Source organism: Salvelinus alpinus, chromosome 5 (assembly GCF_045679555.1).
Source record: "Salvelinus alpinus chromosome 5, SLU_Salpinus.1, whole genome shotgun sequence".
NCBI lineage: Eukaryota > Metazoa > Chordata > Actinopteri > Salmoniformes > Salmonidae > Salvelinus > Salvelinus alpinus.
In genome coordinates this window covers 7,432,057-7,451,505 of record NC_092090.1, presented here as the reverse complement: position 1 = coordinate 7,451,505, position 19,449 = coordinate 7,432,057, and the positions used below count along the sequence as shown (strand labels likewise).

The following is a 19,449-nucleotide window of genomic DNA, read 5'->3' as shown; positions in this document are numbered from 1 at the left end:
ACCAACATGGTTATTACCTGTATGAGTCCAGGGCTACCAACATGGTTATTACCTGTACGAGTCCAGGGCTACCAACATGGTTATTACCTGTCCTACCAACATGGTTATTACCTGTATGAGTCCAGGACTACCAACATGGTTATTACCTGTATGAGTCCAGGACTACCAACATGGTTATTACCTGTCCTACCAACATGGTTATTACCTGTATGAGTCCAGGACTACCAACATGGTTATTACCTGTATGAGTCCAGGACTACCAACATGGTTATTACCTGTACGAGTCCAGGACTACCAACATGGTTATTACCTGTACTACCAACATGGTTATTACCTGTACTACCAACATGGTTATTACCTGTACTACCAACATGGTTATTACCTGTATTACCAACATGGTTATTACCTGTACTACCGACATGGTTATTACCTGTACTACCGACATGGTTATTACCTGTACTACCGACATGGTTATTACCTGTACTACCAACATGGTTATTACCTGTACTACCGACATGGTTATTACCTGTACTACCGACATGGTTATTACCTGTACTACCAACATGGTTATTACCTGTACTACCAACATGGTTATTACCTGTATTACCAACATGGTTATTACCTGTACTACCAACATGGTTATTACCTGTACTACCAACATGGTTATTACCTGTATTACCAACATGGTTATTACCTGTACTACCGACATGGTTATTACCTGTATTACCAACATGGTTATTACCTGTACTACCAACATGGTTATTACCTGTACTACCGACAAGGTTATTACCTGTACTACCAACATGGTTATTACCTGTACTACCAACATGGTTATTACCTGTATTACCAACATGGTTATTACCTGTACTACCAACATGGTTATTACCTGTATTACCAACATGGTTATTACCTGTACTACCAACATGGTTATTACCTGTATTACCAACATGGTTATTACCTGTACTACCGACATGGTTATTACCTGTATTACCAACATGGTTATTACCTGTATTACCAACATGGTTATTACCTGTAATACCAACATGGTTATTACCTGTACTACCAACATGGTTATTACCTGTACGAGTCCAGGGCTACATCAGACTCTTTCTCGGGTTCTGCCAGTCCTATATGAACCATCCCTCTGGATTTGGGACAATACTTCAGGATGGTAAACGGCACTGAGAAATGGTTCTGGATCTGAAACACAAAACAACGTTGAAAAACAGTTAAAGATGACATCATGTCTATAGCCTACAGGAGGACAGTTCCATAGAGAGAGAGTGATGGAGGACAGCTCCATAGAGAGTGATGGAGGACAGCTCCATAGAGAGTGATGGAGGACAGCTCCATAGAGAGTGATGGAGGACAGCTCCATAGAGAGAGAGTGATGGAGGACAGCTCCATAGAGAGTGAGTGATGGAGGACAGCTCCATAGAGAGAGAGTGATGGAGGACAGCTCCATAGAGAGAGAGTGATGGATGACAGCTCCATAGAGAGAGAGTGATGGAGGACAGCTCCATAGAGAGAGAGTGATGGAGGAGAGCTCCATAGAGAGAGAGTGATGGAGGACAGCTCCATAGAGAGTGAGTGATGGAGGACAGCTCCATAGAGAGAGAGTGATGGAGGACAGCTCCATAGAGAGAGAGTGATGGAGGACAGCTCTATAGAGAGAGAGTGATGGAAGACAGCTCCATAGAGAGAGAGTGATGGAGGACAGCTCCATAGAGAGAGAGTGATGGAGGACAGCTCCATAGAGAGTGAGTGATGGAGGACAGCTCCATAGAGAGAGAGTGATGGAGGACAGCTCCATAGAGAGAGAGTGATGGAGGACAGCTCCATAGAGAGTGAGTGATGGAGGACAGTTCCATAGAGAGTGATGGAGGACAGCTCCATAGAGAGAGAGTGATGGAGGACAGCTCCATAGAGAGAGAGTGATGGAGGACAGCTCCATAGAGAGTGAGTGAGTGATGGAGGACAGCTCCATAGAGAGTGAGTGAGTGATGGAGGACAGCTCCATAGAGAGTGAGTGAGTGATGGAGGACAGCTCCATAGAGAGAGAGTGATGGAGGACAGCTCCATAGAGAGAGAGTGATGGAGGACAGCTCCAGAGAGAGTGAGTGAGTGATGGAGGACAGTGCCATAGAGAGTGAGTGATGGCGGACAGTTCCATAGAGAGTGAGTGAGTGATGGAGGACAGTTCCATAGAGAGTGAGTGATGGAGGACAGCTCCATAGAGAGTGAGTGATGGAGGACAGCTCCAGAGAGAGTGAGTGATGGAGGACAGCTCCATAGAGAGTGAGTGATGGAGGACAGCTCCATAGAGAGTGAGTGATGGAGGACAGATCCATAGAGAGTGAGTGATGGAGGACAGCTCCATATAGAGAGAGTGATGGAGGACAGCTCCATAGAGAGAGAGTGATGGAGGACAGTTCTATAGAGAGAGAGTGAGTGATGGAGGACAGCTCCATAGAGAGTGAGTGATGGAGGACAGTTCCATAGAGAGAGAGTGATGGAGGACAAATCCATAGAGAGTGAGTGATGGAGGACAGCTCCATATAGAGAGAGTGATGGAGGACAGCTCCATAGAGAGTGAGTGATGGAGGACAGTTCCATAGAAAGAGAGTGATGGAGGACAGCTCCATAGAGAGTGATGGAGGACAGCTCCATAGAGAGAGAGCGATGGAGGACAGATCCATAGAGAGTGAGTGATGGAGGACAGCTCCAGAGAGTGAGTGATGGAGGACAGCTCCATAGAGAGTGATGGAGGACAGCTCCATAGAGAGTGATAGAGGACAGATCCATAGAGAGTGATGGAGGACAGTTCCATAGAGAGAGAGTGATGGAGGACAGCTCCATAGAGAGAGAGTGAGTGATGGAGGACAGATCCATAGAGAGTGAGTGATGGAGGACAGCTCCATAGAGAGTGATAGAGGACAGCTCCATAGAGAGTGATGGAGGACAGCTCCATAGAGAGTGATAGAGGACAGATCCATAGAGAGTGAGTGATGGAGGACAGATCCATAGAGAGTGAGTGATGGAGGACAGCTCCATAGAGAGTGATAGAGGACAGCTCCATAGAGAGGGATGGAGGACAGCTCCATAGAGAGTGATAGAGGACAGATCCATAGAGAGTGAGTGATGGAGGACAGTTCCATAGAGAGTGAGTGATGGAGGACAGCTCCATAGAGAGTGATGGAGGACAGCTCCATAGAGAGTGAGATGTGGAGGACAGTTCCATAGAGAGAGAGTGATGGAGGACAGCTCCATAGAGAGAGAGTGATGGAGGACAGCTCCATAGAGAGTGATGGAGGACAGCTCCATAGAGAGAGAGTGATAGAGGACAGCTCCATAGAGAGTGATGGAGGACAGCTCCATAGAGAGAGAGTGATGGAGGACAGCTCCATAGAGAGTGAGTGGGAGGACAGCTCCATAGAGAGTGAGTGATGGAGGACAGCTCCAGAGAGAGTGAGTGATAGAGGACAGCTCCATAGTGATTTTCTGACCTGTAGCGGAGAGCGGACAGTGATGACCTTGTTTCCTTCCGAGGCGTCAATCTGTAGCAACACAGACACGTTCTCCTGTAGCACGGGATCTCTCACGTTATACAGCCTCCTGCCAGGCTTATCCACCGCCAGGTTGGAGATCTCACTGTAACCTGTCGGAACTGTGGAGGAGACAGACCGGTGGACATTGTTCAGCTACTGACTGGATCTATTATCCACCGCCATGTTGGAGATCTCACTGTAACCTGTAGGAACTGTGGAGGAGACAGACCGGTGGACATTGTTCAGCTACTGACCGAAAGGTTGCAAGATCGAATCCCCGAGCTGACGAGGTAAAAATCTGTCGTTCTGCCCCTGAACAAGGCAGTTAACCCACTGTTCCTAGACCGTCATTTAAAATAAGAATGTGTTCTTAACTGACTTGCCTAGTTAAATAAAAGGTAAATAAAAAAAAAAGTGTAAATAAATATACTGACAGATGCTGAGGTTGAAGAGGCAGCTCTCCTGGCGCTGCAAGGCAGACAGTTTTCCCCGCGCCGAGGTTCCCGACCCGGAGAACTCCAGGTCCACGCTCTGCCCTACCCCCACCTCGTGGATCTTGCCCTGCCCAGAGGACGCCACCACCCGCAGGTTGGCACTGTGCTGCACGGTGAGGGGGGTGCCCAGCGCATTACGGATGGTGAAGGGGGCCTTCTCCATCAGACTGTGGTCGAAGGTAGAGGCTGTGCCCTCAGAGAACGCCTGAGAAGAAATGACACAACGGTATTGTACTGTGAATAAACCTGCTGAAATTTTATATATATATATTTTTTTAATAAACTTGTTCATTTTGTAAACAAACTTGTAAACAATAGGTTGGTTTGTGTGACCTGGATGAACCCTGGTCTAAAAACAGGACCAATGATATTGATGTTAAGTCGAGGAATGGCTTTAACTAGGGCTGGAGAAAACGGGTCAAACGTTCATAGGAAGAATTGGAGAAAAACCTTGAAGATGAGCAGCTGGCCATCAGAACCGGGTTATACGGAGACAGAGTGTTCTCTGTCATGTGTTGTGTTGTGTGTCAGGACAGTACAATGATGTACAACAGACCCATTAGTCCAGACAACAGGCCGACACTCGGTAGCCAGGCTTGATTTAATCAAATCATAAGATCTAAATCACACAGCTAGAGGACGTCCGTGGCTTTATCAGACAGAAGGGAAGCAGATTGGATGAGCTACTGTTAACCTGGTCAGATTCAATCTGGCCATATTGACATGAATAATGGGTCTAATGTTGACTGTTCCTGTATTCTGTGTGTGTGTGTGTGTGTGTGTGTGTGTGCACGTATACAGTACGTGGGTGTGCCGGCTTGGCTGTGTGTGTGCGTGTGTGTTTGCTGGTGTGTGTGTGTTTGCTGGTGTGTGTGTGTGCTGGTGTGTGTGCTGGTGTGTGTGTGTGCTGGTGTGTGTGTGTGCTGGTGTGTGTGTGTGCTGGTGTGTGTGAGTGTGTGTGCTGGTGTGTGTGTGTGTGAGTGTGTCTGCTGGTGTGTGTGTGTGTGTGTGTGTGTGTGTGTGTGTGTGTGTGTGTGTGTGTGTGTGTGTGTGTGTGTGTGTGTGTGTGTTTGCTGGTGTGTGTGCTGGTGTGTGTGTGTGTGTGAGTGTGTCTGCTGGTGTGTGTGTGTGTTGGTGTGTGTGTGTTGGTGTGTGTGTGCTAGTGTGTGTGCTAGTGTGTGTGTGTGTCTACCTTGGCTAGGTTGGTGAAGACATTGAGGCAGCACTTAGAGACCGTAATGTTCATGGTGTCTCTGGAACAGATGTTGATGGCGGTACGCGGCTCGGGGAGAACCACGAAGTCGTCCCCGGGAACAGGGCTCTTATCCTGCACAGGATTGTTCTTCATCTACAGGGTGAAGGAGGACAACATGGTGAACACAAACACGGAATTAATAGAGATACCGATCTGTAGGTCTATCCATCCATCCATCCATCAATACGAGGTCATTAAATTAAATACAAACGTCATTGTGTTTCTGAGTTTTGCTAATCTACAGCGTAATCATGTTTATATAACTTGAGGTTCCACTATGAGGTTGGTTGAGGTTCCACTATGAGGTTGGTTAGGGTTATTCAGCGTACCTCTAGGTTCCACTATGAGGTTGGTTAGGGTTATTCAGCGTACCTCTAGGTTGAGGTTCCACTATGAGGTTGGTTAGGGTTATTCAGAGTACCTCTAGGTTGAGGTTCCACTACGAGGTTGGTTAGGGTTATTCAGCGTACCTCTAGGTTGAGGTTCCACTATGAGGTTGGATAGGGTTATTCAGCGTACCTCTAGGTTCCACTATGAGGTTGGTTAGGGTTATTCAGCGTACCTCTAGGTTGAGGTTCCACTATGAGGTTGGTTAGGGTTATTCAGCGTACCTCTAGGTTGAGGTTCCACTACGAGGTTGGTTAGGGTTATTCAGCGTACCTCTAGGTTGAGGTTCCTCTAAGAGGTTGGTTAGGGTTATTCAGCATACCTCTAGGTTGAGGTTCCACTACGAGGTTGGTTAGGGTTATTCAGCGTACCTCTAGGTTGAGGTTCCACTATGAGGTTGGTTAGGGTTACTCAGCGTACCTCTAGGTTGAGGTTCCACTACGAGGTTGGTTAGGGTTATTCAGCATACCTCTAGGTTGAGGTTCCACTATGAGGTTGGTTAGGGTTGTTGAGGTTCCACTATGATGTTGGTTAGGGTTATTCAGCGTACCTCTAGCTTGAGGTTCCACCTGCGTTTGCCGTCCTCCACTCTCTCTATCAGCGGTTCCCAGACAGCATGGGTCTCATTGAAGTAGTTCACCTGTCAACAGGCAACATATTCACACAGTGTCAAAAATCAGCATCCATCCCATTTATATCAATTTCAATGAACACATTTTATTGATGATGAAATTCAAAAGAACACGGGTAGTCAAAAGGATTTAAAATGTTGATTTAACCTTTATTTAACTAGGCAAGTCAGTTGAAGAACAAACTGTTATTTACAGTGACGGGCCTACCCCGGCCAAACCCGGACGGCGCTGGGCCAACTGTGCCCTGCCCTATGGGACGCCCACTAGCACTGAGATGCAGTGCCTTAGACCGCTGCACCACACCGGATACATGAATGTCAAAGGTAACACGTATCCCTACATAAGTCTGTAATTCACAAGACTAAAGAAAAGCTGTTTGTCTGCCTATTGACTTCCTAAAAAAACACATGAGAAGCTCCTGTATGTACAGGAAGAGGAAGTCCATTAGGCTGATACTTGAGAGTAGTGAAAAAGCTCCGGTCCTCACCTCCAGGGTCATGTCAGAGCAGAGGTAGAGGAGGGAGGACCAGTTCTTGGCCGTCCCAGACAGAGAGCTCTCAGCCAGCAGCAGGGGAACTGTCCGGTGACCCAGACCAGACTCCATGGTCACCTGAATCACCTTCACATCCACCTTGAAACTCTCCCCAAAGTTACGGCCGTCCTGGTCACTGAAACTCTCCGTCACCTAGATGGGGAAGTCATGTTAAGGTTTAATGCCATTTGTAGGTAGAGAATACAAAAACAAAGGTGCATAGTGGAGGTAAACGGAGTCCCCAAATGTTCCTGGCACGGCACAGAAGGTTATTGTATAGGGACAGAAGGTTATTGTATAGAGACAGAAGGTTAATGTATAGGGACAGAAGGTTATTGTATAGAGACAGAAGGTTATTGTATAGGGACAGAAGGTTATTGTATAGGGACAGAAGGTTAATGTATAGGGACAGAAGGTTAATGTATAGAGACAGAAGGTTATTGTATAGGGACAGAAGGTTAATGTATAGGGACAGAAGGTTATTGTATAGGGACAGAAGGTTATTGTATAGAGACAGAAGGTTAATGTATAGGGACAGAAGGTTAATGTATAGGGACAGAAGGTTATTGTATAGAGACAGAAGGTTAATGTATAGGGACAGAAGGTTATTGTATAGGGACAGAAGGTATAGGGACAGAAGGTTAATGTATAGGGACAGAAGGTTAATGTATAGGGACAGAAGGTTAATGTATAGAGACAGAAGGTTAATGTATAGAGACAGAAGGTTAATGTATAGGGACAGAAGGTTAATGTATAGGGACAGAAGGTTAATGTATAGAGACAGAAGGTTAATGTATAGAGACAGAAGGTTAATGTATAGAGACAGAAGGTTAATGTATAGAGACAGAAGGTTAATGTATAGGGACAGAAGGTTAATGTATAGAGACAGAAGGTTAATGTATAGAGACAGAAGGTTATTGTATAGAGACAGAAGGTTAATGTATAGAGACAGAAGGTTAATGTATAGGGACAGAAGGTTAATGTATAGAGACAGAAGATTAATGTATAGAGACAGAAGGTTAATGTATAGAGACAGAAGGTTAATGTATAGAGACAGACGGTTAATGTATAGGGACAGAAGGTTAATGTATAGGGACAGAAGGTTATTGTATAGAGACAGACGGTTAATGTATAGGGACAGAAGGTTAATGTATAGGGACAGAAGGTTATTGTATAGGGACAGAAGGTTATTGTATAGGGACAGAAGGTTAATGTATAGAGACAGAAGGTTAATGTATAGGGACAGAAGGTTAATGTATAGGGACAGACGGTTAATGTATAGGGACAGAAGGTTAATGTATAGGGACAGAAGGTTATTGTATAGGGACAGAAGGTTATTGTATAGAGACAGAAGGTTAATGTATAGAGACAGAAGGTTAATGTATAGGGACAGAAGATTAATGTATAGGGACAGAAGGTTAATGTATAGGGACAGAAGGTTAATGTATAGGGACAGAATGTTATTGTATAGAGACAGAAGGTTAATGTATAGAGACAGAAGGTTAATGTATAGGGACATAAGGTTAATGTATAGGGACAGAAGGTTAATGTATAGAGACAGAAGGTTAATGTATAGGGACAGAAGGTTAATGTATAGGGACAGAAGGTTAATGTATAGGGACAGAAGGTTAATGTATAGAGACAGAAGGTTAATGTATAGGGACAGAAGGTTATTGTATAGGGACAGAAGGTTATTGTATAGAGACAGAAGGTTAATGTATAGAGACAGAAGGTTAATGTATAGGGACAGAAGGTTATTGTATAGAGACAGAAGGTTAATGTATAGGGACAGAAGGTTAATGTATAGGGACAGAATGTTATTGTATAGGGACAGAAGGTTAATGTATAGGGACAGAAGGTTATTGTATAGGGACAGAAGGTTAATGTATAGGGACAGAAGGTTAATGTATAGGGACAGAATGTTATTGTATAGAGACAGAAGGTTAATGTATAGAGACAGAAGGTTAATGTATAGGGACAGAAGGTTATTGTATAGAGACAGAAGGTTAATGTATAGGGACAGAAGGTTAATGTATAGGGACAGAATGTTATTGTATAGGGACAGAAGGTTAATGTATAGGGACAGAAGGTTATTGTATAGAGACAGAAGGTTAATGTATAGGGACAGAAGGTTAATGTATAGGGACAGAAGGTTAATGTATAGGGACAGAAGGTTAATGTATAGGGACAGAAGGTTATTGTATAGGGACAGAAGGTTAATGTATAGGGACAGAAGGTTAATGTATAGGGACAGAAGGTTAATGTATAGGGACAGAAGGTTAATGTATAGGGACAGAAGGTTATTGTATAGGGACAGAAGGTTAATGTCTCAGCCTCCAGTATTTATGCTGCAGTAGTTTGTGTCGGGGGGCTAGGGTCAGTTGGTTACCTGGAGTACTTCTCCTGTCTTATCCAGTGTCCTGTGTGAATTTAAGTATGCTCTCTCTAATTCTCTCGTTCCTTCTTTCTCTCTGAGAACCTGAGCCCTAGGACCATACGTCAGGACTACCGGGCATGATGACACCTTGCTGTCCCCAGTCCGCCTGGCCTTGCTGCTATTCCAGTTTCAACTGTTCTGCCTGCGGTTACGGAACCCCTACCTGTCCCAGACCTGCTGTTTTCAACTCTTAATGATCGGCTATGAAAAGCCAACTGAGATTTATTCCTGATTATTATTTGACCATGCTTGTCATTTATGAACATTTTGAAAATCTTGGCTCTCTCTAATTTTCTCCTTCTCTCTTTCTTTCTCTCGGAGGACCTGAGCCCTAGGACCATACGTCGGGACTACCGGCCGTGGTGACTCCTTGCTCTCCCCAGTCCGCCTGGCCTTGCTGCTATTCCAGTTTCAACTGTTCTGCCTGCGGTTATGGAACCCCTACATGTCCCAGACCTGTTGTTTTTCAACTCTTAATGATCGGCTATGAAAAGCCAACTGAGATTTATTCCTGATTATTATTTGACCATGCTTGTCATTTATGAAAATTTTGAAAATCTTGGCTCTCTCTAATTTTCTCCTTCTCTCTTTCTTTCTCTCGGAGGACCTGGGCCCTAGGACCATGCGTCGGGACTGCCGCCCGTGGTGACTCCTTGCTGTCCCCAGTCCGCCTGGCCTTGCTGCTATTCCAGTCTCAGCTGTTCTGCCTGCGGTTATGGAACCGCCACCTGCCCCAGACCTGTTGTTTTTCAACTCTTGATGATCGGCTATGAAAAGCCAACTGAAAATTATTCATGATTATTATTTGACCATGCTTGTCACTTATGAACATTTTTGAACATCTTGGCATAGTTCTGTTATAATCTCCACCCGGCACAGCCAGAAGAGGACTGGCCACCCCTCATAGCCTGGTTCCTCTCTAGGTTTCTTCCTAGGTTTTGGCCTTTCTAGGGAGTTTTTCCTAGCCACCGTGCTTCTACACCTGCATTACTAGCTGTTTGGGGTTTTAGGCTGGGTGTCTGTACAGCACTTCGAGATATTAGCTGATGTACGAAGGGCTATATAAAATAAAATTGATTGAAAATTGATTGTATAGGGACAGAAGGTTAATGTATAGGGACAGAAGGTTAATGTATAGGGACAGAAGGTTAATGTATAGAGACAGAAGGTTAATGTATAGGGACAGAAGGTTATTGTATAGGGACAGAAGGTTATTGTATAGGGACAGAAGGTTATTGTATAGGGACAGAAGGTTATTGTATAGGGACAGAAGGTTATTGTATCGAGACAGAAGGTTATTGTATCGAGACAGAAGGTTATTGTATAGGGACAGAAGGTTATTGTATAGGGACAGAAGGTTATTGTATAGGGACAGAAGGTTATTGTATAGGGACAGAAGGTTATTGTATAGGGACAGAAGGTTATTGTATAGGGACAGAAGGTTATTGTATCGAGACAGAAGGTTATTGTATCGAGACAGAAGGTTATTGTATAGGGACAGAAGGTTATTGTATCGAGACAGAAGGTTATTGTATAGGGACAGAAGGTTAATGTATAGGGACAGAAGGTTATTGTATAGGGACAGAAGGTTATTGTATAGGGACAGAAGGTTATTTTATCGAGACAGAAGGTTATTGTATAGGGACAGAAGGTTAATGTATAGGGACAGAAGGTTATTGTATAGGGACAGAAGGTTAATGTATAGGGACAGAAGGTTAATGTATAGGGACAGAAGGTTATTTTATCGAGACAGAAGGTTATTGTATAGGGACAGAAGGTTAATGTATAGGGACAGAAGGTTATTGTATAGGGACAGAAGGTTATTGTATAGAGACAGAAGGTTAATGTATAGGGACAGAAGGTTATTGTATAGGGACAGAAGGTTATTGTATAGGGACAGAAGGTTATTTTATCGAGACAGAAGGTTATTGTATAGGGACAGAAGGTTATTGTATAGGGACAGAAGATTAATGTATAGGGACAGAAGGTTATTGTATAGGGACAGAAGGTTAATGTATAGGGACAGAAGGTTATTGTATAGAGACAGAAGGTTAATGTATAGGGACAGAAGGTTATTGTATAGGGACAGAAGGTTAATGTATAGAGACAGAAGGTTAATGTATAGGGACAGAAGGTTATTGTATAGGGACAGAAGGTTATTGTATAGGGACAGAAGGTTATTTTATCGAGACAGAAGGTTATTGTATAGGGACAGAAGGTTATTGTATAGGGACAGAAGATTAATGTATAGGGACAGAATGTTATTGTATAGGGACAGAAGGTTATTGTATAGGGACAGAAGGTTAATGTATAGGGACAGAAGGTTAATGTATAGGGACAGAAGATTATTGTATAGGGACAGAAGGTTATTGTATAGGGACAGAAGGTTATTGTATAGGGACAGAAGGTTATTGTATAGGGACAGATGGTTAATGTATAGGCACAGAATGTTCTAGACCTCAATAGAACATATTAAAAGAGGTATTCAATTTAAATTCCAGTCAATTCAGAAAGTAAACTAAATTCCTATTCCAATTTCTCTCAGTGTACTTCCCGAATTGAAATGGAATTGAACTGTAATTGACCCCCGAACGTAGTATCTGTACCTCGCTGGCAGAGTCCACACCCAGGAACCAGTAGTTGGAGGTGTAGATGTTCATGGTGGACCACAGGTCGCTGACCTCAGTCTTCTCCTCCTCTGCTGCCTCGTCTTTAGGTTTAGCCGTCATGGCTGCCGTGATGGTCATCACTGTGTTCAGGATGACAGGGGAGATCTGACAGAGGGAAGGGAAGAGCGTGTGAGCTATTTATTTTCTACTTTATTTATCCTTTACTCATACGGGGGAAGTCAGCGGATTCTGATGTTTGACGATCAATTGAAAATCTCGATTGACGATGACGATCTCGATTGACGATCTCGATTGACGATCTATGTTTATAAGTAGCCTCTCAGTGCATCAGGCGGTTCAATAATTCAAACCATTTCTCACTCCGAGCACTCAGAGCTACAGGTCTTCATGGATGCACCTGTACCCGAATACCTGAGAGGGTACCGGATCCAGAACTCGAAATAATATCACGGGTCTCGGGTATGTATATATCACAGGTCTCGGGTATGTATATATCACAGGTCTCGGGTATGTATATATCACAGGTCTCGGGTATGTATATATCACGGGTCTCGGGTATGTATATATCACGGGTCTCGGGTATGTATATATATCACGGGTCTCGGGTATGTATATATATCACAGGTCTCGGATATATATATATCACGGGTCTCGGGTATATATATATCACGGGTCTCGGGTATATATATATCACGGGTCTCGGGTATGTATATATCACGGGTCTCGGGTATATATCACGGGTCTCGGGTATGTATATATCACGGGTCTCGGGTATATATATATCACGGGTCTCGGGTATGTATATATCACAGGTCTCGGGTATGTATATATCACGGGTCTCGGGTATGTATATATCACGGGTCTCGGGTATATATCACGGGTCTCGGGTATATATATATCACGGGTCTCGGGTATGTATATATCACGGGTCTCGGGTATGTATATATCACGGGTCTCGGGTATGTATATATCACAGGTCTCGGGTATGTATATATCACGGGTCTCGGGTATGTATATATCACGGGTCTCGGGTATGTATATATCACGGGTATGTATATATCACGGGTCTCGGGTATATATCACGGGTCTCGGGTATGTATATATCACGGGTCTCGGGTATGTATATATCACGGGTCTCGGGTATGTATATATCACGGGTCTCGGGTATGTATATATCACGGGTCTCAGGTATATATCACGGGTCTCGGGTATATATCAGTTAGCCTAGCTAGCTAACGTTAACGTCTCGTCCTGGTTCGATGCAGTCCATGCCAAGTATTACGTAATCATATTTGATGATAAATAACCTAGTTATGGCAGCTATTAGTCTATTAATAAATATGTATTATTTATGCAAATGAAGTCCGGGTGGGAAAGCCCCAGGTCCATTGGACCCGTGAAGACCTCTACTCAGAGCACATTGGTACACTCTGCCATAACTTTTTTTTTAACCAAACTAAACTTGACAAAGAAGGGATGAAACCTACTTTGATAATGACTTCCTCCACAGTCACAGAGCCGGTAAGGGGTTGGTTGGGGTGGGTTTTGGTTTCCAGGAAGACAGAACACGGACGTAGCACCTGAAGACCAATGAGAAAGAAGCATTAAGGGAGTTGATTCATTTCAAATATACTTTCAAGGAAAACGTATTAAAACGCTAATTGCAAATAGCTTTGAATCATGCGTCATCCCAGCTGATGCCTTACAGTAGTTACATTAGACGTGTAGAGGGTTTTCAAAAAAAACGTCTATTAAAAGCTATTTTATGCTCACCGTGGTGACCACCTTGTTCTCATTGGTCCTGATGAAAGGACAGGCCAGAACTTTGAGCTCTCTGAGGTTGGCCGTCATGCTTTGTCCCCCAGGGGCCCCGGAGGCCCCTCCCCCAGGCTCTAGCTTCAGACTGAAGTCACATTGGAAGGAGGCCACCAGGGCCGGAGCGTCCGCACTCATCAGGTTAGCCACAAACACCACCTCTGGGTCTAGTATGACAGCACGCAGCTTGGTCCTGGGACTGGAGCCTGGGGGAGAGAGGAGGGGAGAAACATCACCTCTGGGTCTAGTATGACAGCACGCAGCTTGGTCCTGGGACTGGAGCCTGGGGGAGAGAGAGGAGGGAAGAAACATCAGCTCTGGGTCTAGTATGACAGCACGCAGCTTGGTCCTGGGACTGGAGCCTGGGGGGAGAGAGGAGGGGAGAAACATCACCTCTGGGTCTAGTATGACAGCACGCAGCTTGGTCCTGGGACTGGAGCCTGGGGGAGAGAGAGGAGGGAAGAAACATCAGCTCTGGGTCTAGTATGACAGCACGCAGCTTGGTCCTGGGACTGGAGCCTGGGGGAGAGAGAGGAGGGGAGAAACATCACCTCTGGGTCTAGTATGACAGCACGCAGCTTGGTCCTGGGACTGGAGCCTGGGGGAGAGAGAGGAGGGAAGAAACATCAGCTCTGGGTCTAGTATGACAGCACGCAGCTTGGTCCTGGGACTGGAGCCTGGGGGGAGGGAGGAGGGGAGAAACATCACCTCTGGGTCTAGTATGACAGCACGCAGCTTGGTCCTGGGACTGGAGCCTGGGGGAGAGAGAGGAGGGAAGAAACATCAGCTCTGGGTCTAGTATGACAGCACGCAGCTTGGTCCTGGGACTGGAGCCTGGGGGAGAGAGAGGAGGGGAGAAACATCACCTCTGGGTCTAGTATGACAGCACGCAGCTTGGTCCTGGGACTGGAGCCTGGGGGAGAGAGAGGAGGGAAGAAACATCAGCTCTGGGTCTAGTATGACAGCACGCAGCTTGGTCCTGGGACTGGAGCCTGGGGGGAGGGAGGAGGGGAGAAACATCACCTCTGGGTCTAGTATGACAGCACGCAGCTTGGTCCTGGGATTGGAGCCTGGGGGAGAGAGGAGGGGAGAAACATCACCTCTGGGTCTAGTATGACAGCACGCAGCTTGGTCCTGGGACTGGAGCCTGGGGGGAGAGAGGAGGGGAGAAACATCACCTCTGGGTCTAGTATGACAGCACGCAGCTTGGTCCTGGGACTGGAGCCTGGGGGAGAGAGGAGGGGAGAAACATCACCTCTGGGTCTAGTATGACAGCACGCAGCTTGGTCCTGGGACTGGAGCCTGGGGGAGAGAGAGGAGGGAAGAAACATCAGCTCTGGGTCTAGTATGACAGCACGCAGCTTGGTCCTGGGACTGGAGCCTGGGGGAGAGAGGAGGGGAGAAACATCACCTCTGGGTCTAGTATGACAGCACGCAGCTTGGTCCTGGGACTGGAGCCTGGGGGAGAGAGGAGGGGAGAAACATCACCTCTGGGTCTAGTATGACAGCACGCAGCTTGGTCCTGGGACTGGAGCCTGGGGGAGAGAGAGGAGGGGAGAAACATCACCTCTGGGTCTAGTATGACAGCACGCAGCTTGGTCCTGGGACTGGAGCCTGGGGGGAGAGAGGAGGGGAGAAACATCACCTCACCACCAAACATATTCTAATATTGGGTATGGAGGGTAGAGAGAGGGGGGGGGGAGAAGCATCACCCCACCACTGCACATAGCCTAATATTTGGTATTTACATGTTTTAAATGTAAACTTTATTTAACTAGGCAAGTCAGTTAAGAACAGAGTCTTATTTGGTATGGAGGGTAGAGAGAAAGGATACAAATATTCTGTCAGGTATGAAACTGAACGAAGAATATAGAAAGGTAAAGAAAACACAATGTACAATAAATTACCATCACTCCACACCAATACACTGCAGCCATCACAATACATTACCATCACTCCACACCAATACACTGGAGCCATCACAATACATTACCATCACTCCACACCAAAACACTGCAGCCATCACAATACATTACCATCACTCCACACCAATACACTGTAGCCATCACAATACATTACCATCACTCCACACCAAAACACTGTAGCCATCACAATACATTACCATCACTCCACACCAAAACACTGTAGCCATCACAATACATTACCATCACTCCACACCAATACACTGTAGCCATCACAATACATTACCATCACTCCACACCAAAACACTGTAGCCATCACAATACATTACCATCACTCCACACCAAAACACTGTAGCCATCACAATACATTACCATCACTCCATACCAAAACACTGTAGCCATCACAATACATTACCATCACTACACACCAATACACTGTAGCCATCACAATACATTACCATCACTACACACCAAAACACTGTAGCCATCACAATACATTACCATCACTCTACACCAATACACTGTAGCCATCACAATACATTACCATCACTACACACCAAAACACTGTAGCCATCACACTACATTACCATCACTACACACCAAAACACTGTAGCCATCACAATACATTACCATCACTCCACACCAAAACACTGTAGCCATCACAATACATTACCATCACTCCACACCAATACACTGGAGCCATCACAATACATTACCATCACTACACACCAAAACACTGTAGCCATCACAATACATTACCATCACTACACACCAATACACTGTAGCCATCACAATACATTACCATCACTCCACACCAACACACTATAGCCATCACAATACATTACCATCACTACACACCAAAACACTGTAGCCATCACAATACATTACCATCACTCCACACCAACACACTATAGCCATCACAATACATTACCATCACTACACACCAAAACACTGTAGCCATCACAATACATTACCATCACTACACACCAATACACTGTAGCCATCACAATACATTACCATCACTACACACCAAAACACTGTAGCCATCACAATACATTACCATCACTCTACACCAATACACTGTAGCCATCACAATACATTACCATCACTACACACCAAAACACTGTAGCCATCACACTACATTACCATCACTCCACACCAATACACTGTAGCCATCACTCCACACCAAAACACTGTAGCCATCACAATACATTACCATCACTCCACACCAATACACTGTAGCCATCACAATACATTACCAATACACTGTAGCCATCACAATACATTACCATCACTCCACACCAAAACACTCTAGCCATCACAATACATTACCAAAACACTTTAGCCATCACAATACATTACCATCACTCCACACCAAAACACTGTAGCCATCACACTACATTACCATCACTCCACACCAATACACTGTAGCCATCACTCCACACCAAAACACTGTAGCCATCACAATACATTACCATCACTCCACACCAATACACTGTAGCCATCACAATACATTACCAATACACTGTAGCCATCACAATACATTACCATCACTCCACACCAAAACACTCTAGCCATCACAATACATTACCAAAACACTTTAGCCATCACAATACATTACCATCACTCCACACCAAAACACTGTAGCCATCACAATATATTACCATCACTCCACACCAAAACACTGTAGCCATCACAATACATTACCATCACTACACACCAATACACTGTAGCCATCACAATACATTACAATCACACTGTAGCCATCACAATACATTACCATCACTCCACACCAAAACACTGTAGCCATCACAATACATTACCATCACTACACACCAAAACACTGTAGCCATCACAATACATTACCATCACTACACACCAATACACTGTAGCCATCACAATACATTACCATCACTCCACACCAAAACACTGTAGCCATCACAATACATCACCATCACTACACACCAATACACTGTAGCCATCACATACATTACCATCACTACACACCAATACACTCTAGCCATCACAATACATTACCATCACTCCACACCATCACACTGTAGCCATCACAATACATTACCATCACTCCACACCAAAACACTGTAGCCATCACAATACATTACCATCACTCCACACCAATACACTGTAGCCATCACAATACATTACCATCACTCCACACCAAAACACTGTAGCCATCACAATACATTACCATCACGACACACCAAAACAATGTAGCCATCACAATACATTCCCATCACTCCACACCAAAAGGAAATCCTATGAACATTGAATGGCTGTATAGTTTTCTGTTTGTCATTTATTTCCCCCACCCTCTGTCTCTCCCCTTACCTGTTCTGGGGTCAGTGGTGGCTCTATCCCGAAGCTCGGCCAGCTGTTTGAGGGGTAGCTGGGAGGTCTTGGCCAGGTCTGGCAGGGCTAGCATGGTGTTAGTGGGCACGTCCTGGGCAGAGCTCTGGGGCAGGGCCTGAATGAAGAAGTCTGCCACTGCCATGAGGAACTCAACGCTGGCACACAGATAGAGCTTCTGTAACACCGCCACCACCTGGCGCTCGCTGGCACTCTGCGTGTACGTCACGTCGATCATGGCTTCCTCGCTCGTCTCGTCACGCTTACCCAGCATCCTGAGGGGTTTGGGCAAACATGAGGTTACATATCAAAATCAATCAATCCAACAATTGATACATTGAGACCGACCCGACTGGTACCGTACAGAACACAACCCAGTAGTATTGAGACCGACCCGACTGTACAGAACACAACCCAGTAGTATTGAGACTGACCCGACCCGTCTGTACAGAACACAACCCAGTAGTATTGAGACCGACCCGACTGTACAGAACACAACCCAGTAGTATTGAGACTGACCTGACTGGTACTATACAGAACACAACCCAGTAGTATTGAGACTGACCTGACTGGTACTGTACAGAACACAACCCAGTAGTATTGAGACTGACCCGACTGGTACCGTACAGAACACAACCCAGTAGTATTGAGACTGACCTGACTGGTACCGTACAGAACACAACCCAGTAGTATTGAGACTGACCTGACTGGTACCGTACAGAACACAACCCAGTAGTATTGCGACTGACCTGACTGGTACCGTACAGAACACAACCCAGTAGTATTGAGACCGACCTGACTGGTACCGTACAGAACACAACCCAGTAGTATTGAGACTGACCTGACTGGTACCGTACAGAACACAACCCAGTAGTATTGAGAATGACCTGACTGGTACCGTACAGAACACAACCCAGTAGTATTGAGACTGACCCGACTGTACAGAACACAACCCAGTAGTATTGAGACTGACCTGACTGGTACCGTACAGAACACAACCCAGTAGTATTGAGACTGACCTGACTGTACAGAACACAACCCAGTAGTATTGAGACTGACCTGACTGGTACCGTACAGAACACAACCCAGCAGTATTGAGACTGACCTGACTGGTACCGTACAGAACACAACCCAGTAGTATTGAGACTGACCTGACTGGTACCGTACAGAACACAACCCAGTAGTATTGAGAATGACCTGACTGGTACCGTACAGAACACAACCCAGTAGTATTGAGACTGACCCGACTGTACAGAACACAACCCAGGAGTATTGAGACCGACCTGACTGTACAGAACACAACCCAGTAGTATTGAGACCGACCTGACTGGTACAGTACAGAACACAACCCAGCAGTATAATGCACTAGTTTAACCGGAGGTATCCTCCACCCCAGCCGTGACTCTCCCAACGACGATATGGTGTGACGT

The 19,449-nt window shown here is 45.4% G+C and overlaps 1 protein-coding gene across 13 annotated transcripts in view; it reads right to left on the bottom strand.

The window, feature by feature from the left end:
* The window catches only part of vps13c (vacuolar protein sorting 13 homolog C), a 229,896-nt gene that overhangs the window by 59,710 nt on the left and 150,737 nt on the right, over positions 1 to 19,449 (bottom strand). For all 13 annotated transcript variants that reach the window (XR_011674951.1, XM_071400446.1, XM_071400445.1 and 10 more), the window contains 10 exons: positions 18,002 to 18,294; positions 13,689 to 13,936; positions 13,403 to 13,495; positions 11,892 to 12,059; positions 6,804 to 7,001; positions 6,235 to 6,324; positions 5,235 to 5,390; positions 3,983 to 4,247; positions 3,507 to 3,667; positions 1,079 to 1,200 (listed from right to left, as the gene is read on the bottom strand). Coding sequence is in view for 12 of the 13 variants with exons in the window: in XM_071400446.1 (XP_071256547.1) it covers positions 1,079 to 1,200; positions 3,507 to 3,667; positions 3,983 to 4,247; positions 5,235 to 5,390; positions 6,235 to 6,324; positions 6,804 to 7,001; positions 11,892 to 12,059; positions 13,403 to 13,495; positions 13,689 to 13,936; positions 18,002 to 18,294 (1,794 nt within the window). In the remaining variant the exon portion in view is untranslated. The remainder of the gene's footprint in view (positions 1 to 1,078; positions 1,201 to 3,506; positions 3,668 to 3,982; positions 4,248 to 5,234; positions 5,391 to 6,234; positions 6,325 to 6,803; positions 7,002 to 11,891; positions 12,060 to 13,402; positions 13,496 to 13,688; positions 13,937 to 18,001; positions 18,295 to 19,449) is intronic.